The sequence below is a fragment of the Solanum lycopersicum genome, chromosome 10 (assembly GCF_036512215.1).
Source record: "Solanum lycopersicum chromosome 10, SLM_r2.1".
In the NCBI taxonomy this organism is placed as follows: Eukaryota; Viridiplantae; Streptophyta; class Magnoliopsida; order Solanales; family Solanaceae; genus Solanum; species Solanum lycopersicum.
Genome location: NC_090809.1, coordinates 57,237,526 through 57,256,794, shown reverse-complemented (window position 1 = coordinate 57,256,794; position 19,269 = coordinate 57,237,526). Strand labels below are relative to the sequence as shown.

At 31.9% G+C, this 19,269-nt stretch overlaps 1 protein-coding gene across 2 annotated transcripts; it reads left to right on the top strand.

Moving 5' to 3' along the window:
* The first annotated feature begins 12,382 nt into the window (after nucleotides 1-12,382).
* 101255150 (GRAS family transcription factor 15) lies at nucleotides 12,383-17,074 on the top strand. Of its 2 annotated transcripts, XM_010329394.4 has the most exons (3): nucleotides 12,383-12,528; nucleotides 13,014-15,099; nucleotides 16,385-17,074. In XM_010329394.4, exons 2-3 carry the CDS (start codon nucleotides 13,097-13,099, stop codon nucleotides 16,860-16,862), a joined length of 2,481 nt encoding a protein of 826 aa, XP_010327696.1. In that variant the 5' UTR covers nucleotides 12,383-12,528; nucleotides 13,014-13,096; the 3' UTR covers nucleotides 16,863-17,074. The 2 variants fall into 2 exon arrangements, with proteins under 2 accessions (XP_010327696.1, XP_004249012.1); XM_004248964.5 differs by lacking the exon at nucleotides 12,383-12,528 and having other exon boundaries at nucleotides 12,583-15,099.
* The last annotated feature ends 2,195 nt before the right edge of the window (nucleotides 17,075-19,269 follow it).

Genomic DNA, 19,269 nt, shown 5'->3' with positions numbered 1-19,269 from the left:
GTGATTAATGGCACCTCTATCAATAATTCATTAAGGAGTAGAATCATTATTAACAGTAGAGTTAAAACAAGTGTTTGTACCTGCTTAATTACCTACTACATTAGCTGAATGAAATTGTTTCGGATCCTTGTTTAAAAATTGGAGCAATTGTTGATATTGATCCTTTGATAGATGACACGGTTCTAATTGATTGTTCCCTTCATTTGAAGGTTGCCCATAGTCATTTGCAGTAAGTTTAGCAGAATGGTATGTAGTTAGATGTTTGTGATGAACATGTTCCTGAGACCATGTTCCTTCCGTCATTGCATTATATGCAATGTTAGACTCTTTTTTCTTGAATTTGAAATCTTGAGGATACCCTATTAACTTGTAACACTTATCTCTTTTTTCTTGAATTTGAAAGCAACCTATTAAAAATAAAATTTTCTTGTAACTTTAAATCAATAATTATTAAAATGAATAATTATTAAGGGTAGAATTGAAAAAAATGAGCTAATTAGTTGTTGATTGTTTAAATTGACAATTAATCTTGGACATCTATTTTTAGTATACCTGACAAATATTTCTGGACGGAGGGAGTAATATTATACTTGATATATAATTATTAAGAGCTAAGCTTAATCATTATTTATTTACTTTCATATAATAAATAGATAGATATCACAATAACTTATAAAAAATAAAGAAATAACAAAAAATGAGGTAATACCAATAATAATATTCTTAAGATGTTTCTAGAACTATTTAATTTTCTTGTTACCATTCGTGGTAGATTTTTGCTTGCATAAAATTACATTTTTACCTTGATCATCATTCACTTCATATATAGAAAGATGTTTCTAGAATTATTTATTTTTGATAGATTTTTGTTAGAATGAAATTACATTTTTATATTTTGTCGTCTTTAATACAAATATATCATCCTTTTCATTTTTATTTGTAAAGTTACTTTTTAACATTTTTTTAGTTTCAATCTAATATATTTTATTAATTTTATCATACTTATTTATTTTCAAGTATACTAATTAGAGCCAAAATAAAGATGAAAATAATTAATTCATGATAAATTTTTATATAAAAAGTAGGCATTTTTATAAGAATAATGAATAGAAAAAAATATTAAGAATTAAAATAAAGTAATTGTAAAATAGAGTACTAACTCACAAAAGAAAGAAAGTGAAGTAATAACAAAATAAGTTAATGCTAATAGTTTAAGATGTTTCTAGAACTATATTTTTTTTTATTATCATTGTTGATATATTTTTGTTAGCGTGAATTACGTTTTTGTCCTTGATCATTATTCACTTAATATTATATAGAAGATGTTTCTAGAATTATTAATTATCTTTCTTAATAGGTTTTTGTTAGCATGAAATTATATTTTTGCCCTTGGTCATCCTTCCATTTCACTCTTCTATATAATAGGAAAAAATGTATATATATATATATATATATATTAGTTTCTCATTTTTACAACGCAATCTCCCATTGAAATCTTGTTATGCACATTTGTTTGGTGTTATAACTCTACTTATAATTCAGTCGCTTTCTTTGATTTTAATATATACTCTACATTTGTATTGAAAAATTCATTAAATGCATATAAACAATTTATCAGAACTAAGTAAAAGTTTTTTCTAAAATCAAAACTTAACAGTGTTGGCTCTCATATTTGCCTGTTGGTGTACACTGTACACAATTGAGTTGACGTACGGAACAAAAGAACTATACACAAAACAAAAATAAAATTGTGATTAATTTTATCAATTACATTTATTTATAAAAGAATGAAAGCAACGAATAAAAGAGAAAAATGTTGTAAACTATGCCACGTGGGCCCCAAACAGTGAATGAGTTGCATCACTAGTGCAACTCGTCACTTGGCCAATAATAAGCCAAAGATGTACATCACTTGGCCAATAATGGCCAAAGTGATACATATACTTGTGGCTATAAATAGCCATTGTATACAATTTTATGAAAATATAATTACTTCCTAAATTTTCCTTCTTTGAGTATATAAATTTTAGTAAATTCTTTTATAACACGTTATCAGCACGAGTCTCTGCTAGTTCAAGTAAAGAATTTAAAAGCCTCGGAGGTATAAATTTCCTTTTCTTAATAATGTCTAATCTCTCTAAACTTGAATTTCTTGCCCTAGACATATCGGGGAAAAGCTATCTATCATGGGTACTCGATGCAAAAATTCATCTTGATGCGATGGGTCTAGCAGACACCATCCAAGAAAATAATCAAGCATCGAATCAAAACCGTGCTAAGGCGATGATATTTCTCCGCCATCACCTTGATGAAGGTTTGAAAATGGAATATCTCACTATTAAGGATCATCTGATGTTGTGGAACAATTTAAAAGATAGATATGACCACCTGAAGTTGGTCTTCCTTCCACAGGCACATTATGACTGGATCCACTTGAGACTTCAAGATTTTAAATCTATCAGTGAGTATAACTCTTCCATGTTTAAAATTATCTCACAATTAAAATTATGTGGAGAAAATATCACTGACCATGATATGCTGGAGAAAATGTTTTCCATTTTTCCTGCCTCGAGTATGTTTCTGCAGCAGCAATACCGAGAAATGGGATTTAAAAAATATTCTGAATTAATTTCACATCTCCTTGTTGCTGAACCACATAATGATTTACTGATGAAAAACCATGAAAGTCGACCTACTGGTTCTATGCCATTTCCTAAAGTAAATACAACAAATTTTCACCAATCTAGGGTCGTGGCCCCAGTCGAGACCGTGGTCGTGGTCGAGGAAGAAATTTCAATCATGGTGATCGTCTTGCACTAAATAATAATCTTCAACACCAGCAGTGTAATAAGAATAATGAAAAACATGATGTAGTGCAGAAGAAAAATTCAGACAACAAATGTTATCGATGTGGAGGAAAAGGATATTGGTCACGTACCTGTCGTACACCAAGGCACCTGGTTGAGCTATATCAAGCTTCCCTGAAGGAGGTGAAAAATAACGTTGAAGCCAACTTTATCTCGGAAGATACTGTTGAACCCATGCATCTAGATATAGCGGATTTCTTTAAGAATCCCGAAGGAAAGATAGATCACCTGATAGGTGATGGATCTGTGATAATGTAAATATATTTCATTTTAGTCGTTTGTATGAACTAGTATGAATATGTTTTCCTAGACTTGTAAATAACTAAAAGGTTGTGTAATGTTTTTGTTTAAGTAATAATATTATAATGTTTATTTCGTTTATATCTTTTATCTTGAAGAGTATATGGATACCTCAATGATCAATCATGAAGATATTTGTGTAATTGATAGTGGAACAACGCACGTCATATTCAAAGATGAGAAATACTTCTCCTAATTGCTTAGAAGAAAAGCAAATGTTACTACAATTTCTTGTATTCAAACTTAATAGAAGGCTCCGGAAGAGCTACTATATTTCTGCCTAAGGGGACAAAACTCGTCATAGAAGATGCTTTGTTCTCTTCTAAATCCCCAAGAAACCTATTAAGTTTTAAAGATATTCGCCGAAATGGATATCATGTTGAGACAATAAATGAAATGAATGTTGAATACCTTGGTATTACCAAGATTGTCTAAGATCAGAAATATGTGTTGGAGAAATTATCAACTTTATCTTTTGGCCTATATTATGCAAAAATAAGTACGATTGAAGCACATTTTATCGTAAACCAGAAGTTTACTGACTTGAAGACTTTTGTACTTTGGCATGACCGAATAGGTCATCCTGGATCAATAATGATGAGACGAATCATTGAAAACTCAAATGGACATCCATTAAAGAACCTGAAGATTCTTACAAATGATGAGTTTTCATTTGTTGCTTGTTGCCAAGGCAAATTGATTACTAGGCCATCACCAATGAAGGTTAACATTGAATCCCCTCAATTTTTAGAACGAATACATGGGGATATTTGTGGACCTATTCACCCATCTAGTGGGTCGTTTAGATATGTTATGGTCCTGATAGACGCATCTTCAAGATGGTCTCATGTGTGCCTCTTATCATCTCGCAACCTGGCGTGTGCAAAATTATTGGCACAAATAATACGATTAAGAGCGCAATTTCCAGATTATCCCATTAAGACAATTCGCCTCGATAATGCTGGCGAATTCACATCTCAAGCTTTTGATGCTTATTGCGTATCGGTAGGGATAAAAGTTGAACATCCTGTAGCTCATGTTCATACTCAAAATGGCCTTGCTGAGTCATTTATTAAGCGCTTACAATTGATAGCAAGACCTCTACTTATGAAAAGTGAGTTGCCTACTATTATTTGGGGTCATGCTATCTTACATGCAACATCACTTGTTCATCTCAGACCGACTCATTATAATAAATACTCCCCATCACAATTAGTGTTTGGCCATGAACCAAATATTGCTCATCTTCAAATTTTTGGATGTGTTGTATATGTGCCTGTAGCACCACCTCAGCGCACCAAGATGGGCCCTCAAAGAAGGTTAGGCATATATGTTGGGTTTGATTCACCCTCCATAATTCGCTACCTTGAGCCATTGACGGGAGATTTATTCACTGCAAGATTTGCAGATTGTCGATTTGATGAAACAAATTTTCCGCAATTAGGGGGAAAAAAAAGAAACTTAAAAGTGAAATTGCATGGAAAGTTTCATCATTATCTAATTTTGATCCACGCTCCCCTGTGTGTGAACAAGAGGTCCAGAAGATCATCCATTTGCAAAACATAGCAAATCAAATGCCAGACGCATTTACTGATTCAAAAAGGATAACAAAGTCGCATATTCCTGTAGTTAATGTGCCTATCCGAATCGACGTCCCAAAAGGACCATCTACAAGTGTCATAGCTTCTGAATCACAAATACGCCTGAAGCGTGGTAGACCATTGGGTTCAAAAGATAAAAATCCTAGAAAAAGAAGTACAAAAAATGACACTACAAAAGAATCTCATGAAGAAATTCAAGATCTAATTAATCCTGATATTCCTGAAGAGATCAGCGAACTCGAGACTCAAGTAAATGAAGAACTCTCAATAAGTTCTACAGGTGATGAGATAAGTTTAGATCGATCAAAAATCATAGTGGATAATGTTTTCGCATATGATATTGCACTTAACATTATGAAAGGAAATGAGGATCTTGAACCTCTAACTGTCGAAGAATGTCGACAAAGATGTGATTGGCCAAAATGGCAAGAAGCAATTCAATCAGAATTAAATTCACTTGCTAAGCGTGAGGTTTTTGGACCAGTAGTCCAAACGCCTAGTGATGTTAAATCAATTGGCTATAAATGGGTATTTGTACGAAAAAGAAATGAGAGAAATGAGATTGTAAGATACAAGGCGCGCCTTGTTGCACAAGGATTCTCTCAACGACCCGGTGTCGACTATGAAGAAACATATTCACCCGTTATGGATGCAATAACTTTTCGATATCTCATCGGCTTAGCTGTACATGAAAATCTTGAAATTCATCTAATGGATGTGGTTACAGCTTACCTTTACGGTTCACTTGATAATGAAATTTATATGAAAGTTCCGGAAGGACTTAAAATGCCTGAAGCATATAGTTTAAAATCTCGGAAAATGTATTCAATCAGATTACAAAAGTCATTATATGGCTTAAAACAATCAGGGCGCATGTGGTATAATTGCCTTAGTGAGTACTTGATAAAACAAGGTTATATAAACGATGCCATTTGTCCTTATATTTATTAAGAAAACAACATTGGTGTGTGTTATTCTTGTTGTTTATGTTGATGACATTAATCTCATTGGAACTCCAGAAGAGGTTCAAAAGGCAATTGAATATCTAAAGAAAGAATTTGAGATGAAAGACCTTGAAAAGACAAAAATTTGTCTTGGACTACAAATGGAATATTTAGTAGACGGGGTCTTCATCCATCAATCTGCCTATACTGAGAAAATCTTGAAACGATTTTACATGGACAAAGCACATCCATTAAGTACTCCAATGGTTGTCCGATCACTTGAAGTGAGTAAGGATCCATTCCGACCTCAAGAAGAGAATGAGGAACCTCTTGGTCCAGAAGTACCTTATCTCAGTGCAATTGGGGCACTTATGTATCTTGCTAATGCTACGAGACCCGACATAGTATTTTCTGTTAATTTATTAGCAAGATATAGTTCTTCCCCTACACGAAGACATTGGAATGGAGTTAAACATATATTGCTATATCTAAGGGGAACTAGTGATATGGGTCTGTTTTATTCTAACAAAGATAGTGCAGATCTTGTTGGTCATGCAGATGCAGGTTATTTATCTGACCCACATAAAGCTCGATCACAAACAGGCTATCTGTTCACATACGGAGGTATTGCTATATCATGGCGATCTACGAAGCAGTCTATTATCGCTACTTCTTCAAATCATGCTGAGATAATAGTCATTCATGAAGCAAGTAGAGAATGTGTATGGTTAAGATCAGTAATACATGTTATCAAAGAAAGATGTGGTTTGAAGTGTGACGTCAAGATACCCACAATACTCTTTGAAGACAATGTTGCATGCATAGCTCAATTAAAAGGAGGCTTTATAAAAGGAGATAGAACGAAACACATTTCACCAAAATTGTTCTTCACACATGATCTCCAGAAGAATGGTGATATTGATGTGCGACAAATTCGTTCAAGTGATAATCCAGCAGATTTATTTACCAAATCTTTACCAGTCTCAACTCTTGAGAAGATGGTTCACAAAATTGGAATGCGAAAACTTAACCATCTGAATCGTGGTTTTTATCAGGGGGAGTAAAATACGCACTGTACTCTTTTTTCCTTAGTCTAGGTTTTATCCCACTGAGTTTTCCTAGAAAAATTTTTAATGAGGCAGCAAGTAATGCGTATTATGTATGTCTATATACTTACATAGACATACAAGGGAGAGTGTTGTAAAATATGTCACGTGAGCCCCAAACAGTGAATGAGTTGCATCACTTTTGCAACTAATCACTTGGCCAATCATAAGCCAAAGATGTACATCACTTGGCCAATAATGGCCAAAGTGATACATATACTTATGGCTATAATTAGCCATTATATATAATTTTATGAAAATATAATTACTTCCTAAATTTTCCTTTCTTTTAGTATTAACAAGAAAATATTTATATAATTCATGTAAATGCATGAAGCACAATGAATTGTATTATTAAATATATATAAGTCTATTTGCTTGTATGGTAAATCTAAATGTAATAAATTTATGAACTTATTTTTTTGCGCTTTTTTTTTAAACATTATATTTGTGCAATTAGCTTCTCTTACCAATATATCAAATTGAGAAATGAAATGTTATTTTTTAATGAACTTTATTTTGGCACATATATATCATCAATAAAAAGTATCAAAAAGATAAAGATTCCAGGTGTGTTTAGTAAGAAAGAAAACATTTTTTCAATTTTCTCATGTTTGGTTGGATTAAATATTTTTGAAATCAAATAATTTTTCTTAAATTTAATAAATGGAAAAGGATCAAAAATACCTCTGTGCTATTTGAAAAGGTTTAAAAATACCCTCAAGTTGATTCATTATTACCCTTTAACCTAACAACCTTATATTTTTTAATTATTATTATTATTAATTATTACGTAGCATATATTCTGTTGGATGAAGTTAAATTTCAACCCACGAAACTTTCTCCTCCACCAGTATTGACATCTCTCAACCCAAATCAAATTAAAAGATCCATTAGAAATAAAAAAGATTGAAACTCTATTAAGGCGACATTTATTATCTTGGCAAAACCTGTCAATAAGGTTATTGTCTACGCCACTGAAGAAGGTTGAGGCTTGATTCATTAGTTGTTATGTGCTCTGTTGTGTTGTTCTAGTAGTTCTCTTCTCCTATACGGTAGCAAAAGGCTCTGAAATTCATTTTAATGGAGGCTTTGGTTATGAAGTGCATGAAGGTGAAGACAAGCATAGGATATTGGGTTTAGGGGGAGAAGAGATGATTCAATTTTTTTTAATTGGGTTTGGGTCAAAAGATGTTAATATGGGTCTGGGTGGGCAAGTGAAAGTTTGGTGGGTTGAAATTTAATTTTAGTCGATAAAAAGATGTCACGCAATAATTAATGATAAATAATAAAAATATAAAATTGTTAGTTTAAAGGGTAATAGTGAACTGAGGAGTATTTCTAATTTAATAGGTGGATGAAGGATTTTTTAACCTTCTCCAATGGTACAAGGATATTTGTAATCCTTTTTCATTTAATAAAATATGAATTTCATTCGAAACTTAAGGAAAGCATTTTCAAAATTTTCTTCCAATCTCCCCCTACCTTACCCAACCCACCCCCTACCCTTAAAAAAGTTTATATTTATATTTAAAAGAATATATTCAATTTCAAAATTTTATTTTTTTCACCCATACCATCGACCTTCCTACTACCAGCCCCCCCACCCCACACCCCTTCCCCTTCCCCTCCCCCTTCCCAAAAAAAATATTAATTTAATTTTTTTCTTAAATATTTTAAACTTCGAAATTTCATTTTTCCGACCCCACCCACACCCCCACCACGAAAAAAAATTTTAAGTTTGTTTTGTTAAAAAGGGATAATGCACAAGTAGAGAATTACTTATCTAATAAGTTCAGGGGGTAATAGGACCTTAGTATAGTATAAGTGTGTCTCTGGAATTTCGGCCATAGGTTGAGGGGGTACTTGTGCATTTTCCCTTTTTAAAAATTTCAACTTCAAAAATTATTTCCTACTCTAATAAAAAACAAAAGATATTTCTCAAAAATATTTTTCATTCAAGAACCAAACTCTAAAATATTTTCTACTCAACAATCAAATATTAGAAAATAAATCAAATATCTACTTATTTTTCAAGAAAACATTTTTCTTCGTATCAAACACACTCCAAATATAAAAATACTTACCATTCTATTACGATTCTTACAAATATTTATGAATTCTTTTCTACTACTATTATTGTGTTCAAAGATATAGTTACAAATATTTATGAATTCTTTTCTACTACTATTATTGTGTTCAAAGATATAGTAGTAGGAGTAGTAGAGTAGATCTTAATATTTGTAGTACTAGTATTGTATGTATATGTATATTATTAAATGAGTTTTGAAATAGGTTGGGGGCAAAGAGTCAAACAAGAAAAAAAGCAAAGGAAGATCCAAAGAGGTGAAAAAGCATAGAGATGATGATGCCGTTGAAAGCAAAATGTCAAACACTAGCTTGCCTTTTGGGGACTGACACCCCCTCCCTCCCTCCTGCCTCGACCTTTGCAACTCCTTTTGACATGTCCTCTCAGTTACCTGCTCTCTTTGAACCTATCTCATCCTTCTATTCACACACCTTCATAATTTTTAACTTTTTTTTATTCGATATTCGATATTTTTGTTAAATTTTTATTATATATCTTTAAATTATTGGAATTTATGTCCTTGAAAAACTTGAATATACACATCGTTCACTCTAATGAAAGACTAAATAAAGCATGAAGCATAATCCTATCTATCGATCTGATATTTAAGAAGTGTCGGGCTGATAAACAAGATTATGACACATGTGTATCCGTTAGTATATATATGCTCTAGTTGTTGAGCTGTAGGGACGCAGAACTTCCAAAAGTATAACGGAGTGTATCTGCATACCATTACGATTATTCGAGATATATTTGTCATTTTTTCCTTGATTATGTTTATATTCATATTTTTTTTTAGTTTTCATTTGATGTCCTGTATTAACATTGAAACTCGGCTAAATCTAGATTCGTGCCAGAGAGTCCAATGTTGAGAGTAAAACACTTTCTAACAAAAATAATTTTATACCCAAGGGGACTCAAACCCCAGACCTCTTCATTAAAAATTAGTGAATACTTATAACTCTACCACAATCCTTATTGGTTATTTGAACCATGTTATGTAGTATTCAGTTAACGGAGTTTTTTTATCAAATTTATTTATGTATAACCTAATTCAATGCACAACGATCCATATTCTTTAATGGTACTTATTTTATTTTTTGAAATTTTCCCTACAAGTCCACATTTTCCTTTAGACGAATATTCTTATTTTTATTTTCTTTGTAAAATAGAAAAGTTTTTTTTGATAAATTTGAATTTTTTAAATAAATTAAAAAAACATATTACATAAAGCTTAACAAAAGTGTATAGAAAAAAAATATTAAAATGGAACTATCACAAATAAACATGATAATTCAAAAACATGAAACAAGGATAATAATACAAATAAAAGGATAAGAAATTATAAAAATAATGTAACAATTAGTAAAATAGGAGAATATGTTTAACAAGTACATACTAACTTACCACTTATCAAGTTCAGAGTCAAAATGACAACAAAAATTAAATATGAAATTAAATAAAAACAATTTAGATGGACTGTTAATAGAGTTAAAATCTATGTGTAAAGGTTTATGTACAAGACTCATTCTAACACGAGTCTTTCCCTTTTAAAAAAAACAGTGCTGGCTTTTTTTTAAAAATAGTACTTTTTTTTAATTATTTTAATCTAATTATTATGTAATAATATATTTATATAACAATAAATTATTATACATAAGTTATATCTAAACAGTGAAAATAGAATAAATATTAAACACTAAACATAACAACAAAGCGATCAAAAAAGATAATAAAGAAAGGAATATTAATTATTCTTTTGAAAATTTGCTTTTATTATCCTACCGACTCTGAACTCCTAATTTTTTATGTAGTTTTTTCCTCAAAATATTTCCAGATTTTTAGTTTTTATTTTTTGAGAAGCTGTAAATTCTTTTAGTTTCATTTTTAGCATTAGTCTTTTTTCTTTCTTTTTTGAGAATGTTACTTTTAATGAGTTAATACTTCAATGGTCACTCAACTATGCACTCTTCTCTCAAAAAGTCACTCAACTTTCAATTTTCACTCAAAAAGTCACTCAACTATACACTTTATTCTCAGAAAATCACTCAACTTTGAATTTTAATTCAAAAGTCACTCAACTATCTACTCTTTCCTAAAAAAGTCACTCAATCTGAGGTTAAAAAATAGTTTTTGCTTCCTTTTTCAAGATTTGTTTTTATTTTTTCACAAGTTGCGATATTTTTTTCCTAATTGGATGTAAACTAATTTTTACTTTTGAGGGAATATTATTTTTTATTTTGTTATTAAATGAAATATTAAGACAGTATTTTTTCCTTTTTAAATTGAAACTGTCACATCACATGTAATAAACAGTGAGTGTACCTCCTTCATTTTGTTTTTTTTTCTGATAAATTTAATACAACAAAATTAAATTACATTTCAGTATTATATATTTAGTATATAATATTATAAAATTTAAATATTTGCAATTATATAGTACCTTATTCCATTTTATGGTCCTGTCGACAATTTCATAGAAAGCAATGCTGTGAGTATCCGATCCCCAACGACCTTTTTGGCTATCTTATCTCGAGCTGTGAGCTATCATAGAAATCACCATATTTGTGTCCGTGTCCATTTGTTAATAACCTATAAATTATCTTAAATTATTCTTAGTCTTTAGTCGTTTGGAGTGAATAATAATTTATATTATTTAAATACATGCGATTAAGGTATCGTCTTATTTATATTGTTAATTGTTATTAATTATATTGTAATGTTATTTTTTTAACGAAATAAATTCATTATATATAAATTTATGGGTACTCCTAATCATTTTTAGAATTGAAGGATATAAATCATATGTGTTGAAATAATCAAGTATTTTACGGAAAATTTGGGGTCAAACACATGGTGAAACTTCATCCAAATCTAATTTACCAAGAATATTCGAGAATTTAGGATCAAACGCTAGCTTAATTTGTTGTTTAGTCTGTAAGTTTGAGATAACTTATCTCCGGATTAATAATTAATATCGGATGAAATTATCCTTCCTCTTGGGTGATATAATAATCTCGGGATAAAATAGGTGATGATAGAAATATCCCTTTAAACCCTTTCTATATATTACTTTTCACATTCATTGAAGATATTTTTCTTATAATTTATATAATGCATATTATTTTGAATATAACATATCAAACACTCAATAAATATAATCTCATTATATCTTCTTTCGTCATGATTTATCTCATCATAGCTTAAATTTAAACAAAAACAATTTCTTTTTCCACATTTTTTAAAAGTTATATTTATATTTAAACACAACTTCAATATCGTAAAAAAATATTTTTAATTATTTTCTTCAAAATTTACATTTTTAGATCGAAATGCCTACTTACTTAAAATTAAATCTAAGTAATCGTTTGATTAAGAAGAAGTTATTCCGTATGAACTAAGTTATGTTGTGTAAAATTTGTTATTCTATATATTATCTTACCATGACTCTAAAGTTAAAAATTCATGTGGACCGGACATATAAGTTGAAGAAATAATAAGTAGCTAAAGTCAAACGGACGAAGACGCCTCACTAATCGAGATGAGAAAGAAAGCAAAGAAGAAGAAAACAAAAGTTTCCATCATTTCAGCCAACACCTACACTTAACTTGCCAGAGAAAGGTACCTATCTCCACTGCTCATAAAAAAAAAAAAAAAAAAAGCCCAACTCTCTTCATTCCATAACTATAAAATATTTTTTTATTATATGTTCACAATATCAACATTTTTGCAATATACATAGAAAAATCTAGACTCGTAGCACTAATAGCCGCAATAATAATTGTTGGGGAAAAAGAGGAAAAGATAGCTCATGGATTACAAAATGTTTTTTTATATGATATGATTAATAAGTTTTCAACAACTTCGGTACTTTATGTCGTCAATAAATTCCATTTTTCTTAGCCTCTTTCTCATTGTCAATACTGAAATTGCATATAAATCCAAAATGCAACCAGTCAAGTGTTTATAAACAAGTATAGTAGAGTTGCCCTAGGTGAAGAACGTGTTGTTTGTGTTGCATTGTGGTTATTTGATTGAGAAAATTAAACCACAGAATCCCAATGCTGGCTGTCTAAATCTTTTCATCGCTATATGTTTGGATTCAGGTAGCTGATTTTACTAACCCGATCCCAGTATATGATGGAGATGAAACATTTCATAGAGTTTGAGAATCTATTTCATAGTAAACATGGCCAAGGCTTTACCTGTGAGTGGTGAGAACTGCACCGGTGTGAACGTCGTCGGTGATAGTAGTGGTGAGAAGACAAGCAAGCAACTTTTCCACTGTGAAAACGGAAAAATGGTTAGGAAGAGAGCGGCGTCTGACATGGAGATCCAGACCGGCGCCGGTGAAGAGCATAGATATTTACGCCGGCCTGCTATGATAGGGGGGTCTCATTCTCAGGTTGGTGATTCAAGGGTTTGTGGTAATAGTAATTTTGGTCATGGTATGAACAGTAATTTGACAACGACGATGACGATGACGACTCAGGTTTCTAACTACTCCACTATGCAAATGTTACCTTCTTCCACGAACTTGTGCGGTGTGACGTCAAGAGGAGGGCCTGGGATTGATACCGGATTTTCTAATTCAACCCCAAACCTAACTTACACAGACGCCATAACATCGCATCATCAGCCACAAGGTACTCAAACCCAGAACAACAACAGTCAATCCCCATCTGTTTGTGTTTTCTCCGGTCTGCCGCTTTTTCCTCCAGATAGAAACCGCCAAAACAGTGGTTTACTACTGCAACAACCTCCTGCTGCTGCAGCAGCTGTTGTATCTTCACCTCTTACAACTGGAAGAATCGATTCCATGGAGGATAGTACGTCGGCAACGGCATGGATTGACAGTATTATAAAGGATTTAATCAACAGCTCCGCACAAGTATCGGTGCCCCAACTCATACAGAATGTAAGGGAGATTATTCACCCTTGCAATCCGTATCTCGCATCTCTTCTCGAGTACAGGCTTCGCTCTCTCACTAGTAATAATAATGGCGGTGCTGATCAAAATGACCCCATGGAGTGCTGGAGAAGAAAAGAATCGCTTCCGGCACAGCTCGCTGGTTTACAACAGGCCCAAAATAATGCCAATTTATTGCAGCACAATATTTTATCCCTTCCTGATTCCTCAAATAATCAATACTTAAACTGGGATATAGCTTTGCCAAACAGCCATAACGCTCCGGTAGCGCCTTCTCATAACCAGCACCAGCAGCTAGGCGGCAATAATCCTACTGCAACAGATCTTTCATTTGTTACACTTTCTCCTCAAGTGCAGCAGCAGCAACAACAACAACAACAAGAATCTCCCCATTCTCATTCTCAGCAACAGGCCGCAGTAGACTTAGATCAACAACAGAAGCAGCAGCAATCTTCTAGTTCTCTATCTCCAACATCGGTAGCCGACAATAGCGCCAAAACAAAAACTTCAACCCCAGCTCCACCAGTTCCGATCAACACGTACCGAGAAAAAAAGGAAGAAGAACGACAACAGAAGAGGGATGAAGAAGGATTACACCTTCTGACCTTGCTATTGCAATGTGCAGAAGCCGTATCCGCTGATAATTTAGAAGAGGCAAATAAAATGCTATTAGAAGTATCCGAACTCTCCACACCGTTCGGCACATCTGCACAGCGTGTTGCAGCATATTTCTCAGAAGCCATGTCAGCAAGGCTGTTGAATTCATGCTTAGGAATATACGCAGCCCTACCAATGACCAGCGTCCCCATGCTTTACACACAGAAAATGGCATCTGCTTTCCAGGTGTTTAACGGAATCAGCCCTTTCATCAAATTCTCACATTTCACAGCCAATCAAGCTATACAAGAAGCTTTCGAGAGAGAAGACCGGGTACACATAATCGACCTTGATATAATGCAAGGTCTTCAATGGCCCGGTCTTTTCCACATCTTGGCTTCCAGGCCCGGTGGACCTCCTTACGTTCGGCTCACGGGGCTTGGAACCTCGATGGATGCTCTTGAAGCAACCGGCAAACGACTATCCGATTTTGCCGAACGATTAGGCCTTCCTTTCGAGTTTTTACCAGTTGCTGATAAAGTTGGAAACTTAGACCCTGAGAAATTGAATGTGAGCAAAAGAGAAGCTGTAGCAGTTCATTGGTTGCAACATTCCCTTTACGATGTTACTGGCAGCGACCCTAATACACTCTCCCTCTTACAAAGGTACACAACTTCTATGTTTGAATTCAATTTTTTTTTTAAAAAATACTTTACAAAATTTACTTTTCTAGCTACAAAAAAAGAAATGCTTTTAACATATTTGATATCACCAAATTCAAAAATACTGTTACTGCTATTTTCTTATTTGAAAGTTCCATGTTGTCTAGTCAAATACGTATACCTTCCATAACTTGAAATTAAAGAACTAACATGCAGCTTTAACGTAAGCAAAAAAAGAATCTTCATATTCATATATGAAAATTGTGTTGTAGATGTAACAATATTGTAAATATATATATTATAATTAATTAATTTTAAGAAATGATCTGTGCTAGTATAGGTATTTATTTTTTTCCCTTTATTACACGGCGCTTCTCTTTGACCAGCGGTGATTCTCTTTTTCAGTAAACCTGAAAAAAGGAAGAGAAAAAGGCCAATCACTTTTTGAAGCAAAAGCTGTCTTCTCTATGAATTACTGAGTCCTTCCTGCCTGATTAATTTTCCGTGAATTCTCTTCTTTTTAACAAAAGAAGTTTAAATATGTCAAATTTATGGGAGCACGCCCCAAAAAGTATAGAAACGTTGGGGAGTGAAAATGAACTTTAGTCTCATACTTAATATCATAAAAGAGATTTTTATGGTTTACTTATTATTTTTTTAAATATATTAAGAAGAGATAAAAAAAATTTCTTTATGTTTCATTATTAGCATTAGTTACTTATTCTCCCAAATAATTTTTTTCAAAACCTAATACTTTTTTCCTCTTATATTAGTCGATCACTTTCCATTTTATATCGTGCTTAAAAAAATTACTATCAATAAGATGATTAATTTTACGAATATATCTTTTATCTATATTGATGAACTCTCTCAAGATAGAATATGAAAAATATGTTAAATAGCATAGGACATGTATGAATAGATTTCATTGAAATAGATAGAAAGTAACTTAAGAACTCTTTAGGAAAAATAATATTTTGCAACTTTTAAATTCTTTTAGGCTTCCATATTACCTATAGAGATATAATGAGAAAATTTTAATTAATTTATTTGATTTAGTAAGTGGACAAAATAATTGGGATATATATATTTTTAGTATGGTGATTAGTTAATATAGAACAAAGGTAATACTATAAATATCAATTAATATGATATTATAATAAAATATCCATACAATCATTGTTTTTTTAAAGAGTGTCCAAAATTCAAAGATGAAGTATTGGTTGTAATTTTACCACATCACTTGTGCGTATTTGTATTTAAGTTTGATTAATTTGCTTTACTTCAGGTTGGCTCCAAAGGTGGTGACGGTGGTGGAGCAGGATCTGAGCCACGCGGGTTCATTCCTGGGGAGGTTTGTAGAGGCAATACATTACTACTCAGCTCTATTTGACTCACTGGGCGCGTGTTACGGGGAGGAGAGTGAAGAACGACACGTGGTGGAGCAACAACTATTATCAAAGGAGATACGTAATGTACTAGCCGTAGGAGGTCCATCAAGGAGCGGGGATGCTAAATTCAACAACTGGAGAGAGAAGCTTCAACAATCTGGATTTAGATCCTTGTCTCTTGCAGGTAATGCTGCTGCACAAGCCACTCTTTTACTCGGAATGTTCCCGTCTCATGGATACACTTTGGTGGAGGATAATGGAACACTTAAGCTTGGATGGAAAGATCTTTGCTTGTTTACTGCTTCTGCATGGAGACCTAATTCATTGCATGCTGCACCAGGTTCTCGTCACTTCTCTCGTCCTAATATGGATTAAAAGGTCTTTACGCAGTCAAGTCAGTAAATTTCAAATATTGAATTATTAAAAAAAAAATGGATTGCGCGGTTAGAAAATGTGTCTGATATCTTTCTTCTCTTCATTTGGTAACGTAGTTTACAGGATCATCTGTTCTTGTCATGTATGTATACATCACAAAGGTGGTTTGTTAACTCCCCTTTTTTTTTCAAGTAGTCATTAATTTTTGTTTCTTTCTTTTTCTCAAATTTATTCATCTATGCATTTGATAATGTTGTTACATTTTATTTATACGGCTCATTGAAACATCAAAAAAAAAAAGAGAGAAGAGAATTCTTGAAAAATTCAACATTTCTGAAGCATATAATTGTGTTCAATAAATCTTTATGAAAATTGAAACAATCAGGATGAATGCGATACTGCGGCCGGACATAAACACCAGAAAATCGAAACACCGTAGCGAACCGAATTTTTTTGGTATTTTAGTTTCGGTTTTCGGTTTGATATTCGGTATATGTTTTTATATTTTTCGGTATTTTGATTTGATTTTCGGTATGTAATTTTGTGTTATTCGATATTTCGGTTACCGAAATATATTATACTATAATATATATTCATTTTATATTAATTATTAATGTTAAATAATAAATATTATAATTTAAAATAAAAAATTAAAAAGTAAAAGACACTTTTTTATGTAACTATTTTTGGCCTATTAGGCTAAAAAACCAAACAAAAAAATTTGTAAATTTTTAAAAGTCCAACTTAGCAGGCTCATTAAACAAATCGAAATAACAAAATCGAATCGAAATAATAAAAATCGTATCGAAATAATAAAAACTGAACCGAACCGAATTATTTTGATTCGGTGTTTGGTACACATTGTACAAGAACCGAAAACCGAAAAAACTAAAAAAAAAAATCGAAACCGAAACAAATTACCGAATGTCCACCCCTATGCGATACCATCTTTTTAAAGAAAATTTGCTTAAGGATTGATACAAAAATGATCCGATTTATCCCACTTTTACAAGGAAGCCCTCAGCTGAATTCGTCATACTAACGGTAAGAACTTCCAAAGGCAATATATATTTTTAAAAATAAATTGAAAATAAAGGATTTGGAGAATATAAAACTTTATCTTAGATTATAAATTGAGCATTTGATAAATAAAATATTTATATGACAATTTATATACATTGAAAAGATTCTAAAATGATTTTACCTGAATGAACTATGTATGTTGAGCACCTAATGGTTATAAGAATGCTTGATATGTATCGGGAGTTGGTTAGAGTTATATATGTATTAATAATATACTTTAAGAATGAATTGCGAGTGAATCGATGTATATATTTTCTTATGTGTATATTACTTATGGGTGAATTAATTATTCATTTACTAGTTATTTCATATTCTATCTTATGTATACATAAATCTTACATATAATACGTATAGATTTCTTCATTATGTATTAGTTATGCGGGTTCTTACATTATCAATCAAATGTTATATTAATTTTATACATAAATAACTTATTAACTTATTTTCTATTGAAAAAATTATGCGGTTAAGCAAATTTATTATTTAATTATTCATCATAGTTATAGTTTGCTATAATTATCACTCGCGACTAACATTATACATTAATTAGGTGAGCTAATTTCGAGTTTGTATAATTAGTCACGTTTGTAATAGGACGACTTTCACATATAGCAAATAAAAAATTTATACTTGTATGTTATAGCAAAGTTTGCATAATTGCGCTCCATAACAAACATAGAAACTGTATCATTCGCTATACATAAACAGTTGAAGCAAATTGTATAAAACGAAGTGTATAAAACAAGAAAGAGAAAGACACTTGGGTAGAGAACTGTATAAAAATGAAGTGTATAAAACAAATTGTATTATTATAAGTGTATAGAACGATTATATACAATTTGAATTTGTATAAAATGAGAAAGAGAGAAAGACATAAGAGACTTGACAAGAAATATACAATTAATTGAATTGTATAAAACGAGAAAGAGAGAAATTAGATACAATTTGAAAATTGTATAAAACGAGAAAGAGAGAAAGGCAAAAGAAACTGGGAAGGGGAGTATTTTTATTGTATAATTATAGGTGTATAGGACGAAAATATATGTACTTGCATGTGTATATACAATTTTCTCACGCTTTATACAAACAGAAACGCAATTTGTATATTTCACTTCTGTTTGTACATGTGAGAAAGGCAAGGGTAGCGAGCGAGATTTGGGAGAGTGGCAAGCGAGATCTGGAAGAGGGAAGAAAGGGGGAAAAATATATGTATTTATGCAATTTTATCTGCTTTATACAATTAGAAACAATTTTTATACACTTGTGTTTGTATAAAAAGTGAGGAAGCGAGCGAGAGATTGGAGGAGAGTGGCGAGCGAGATAT

Coding starts and splice junctions, on each gene's coding strand:
- 101255150 (XM_010329394.4), top strand. CDS start 13,097: ATGGCCAAGGCTTTACCTGTGAGTGGTGAGAACTGCACCGGTGTGAAC. Junction 15,100..16,384: donor ACACTCTCCCTCTTACAAAG/GTACACAACTTC, acceptor GCTTTACTTCAG/GTTGGCTCCAAAGGTGGTGA.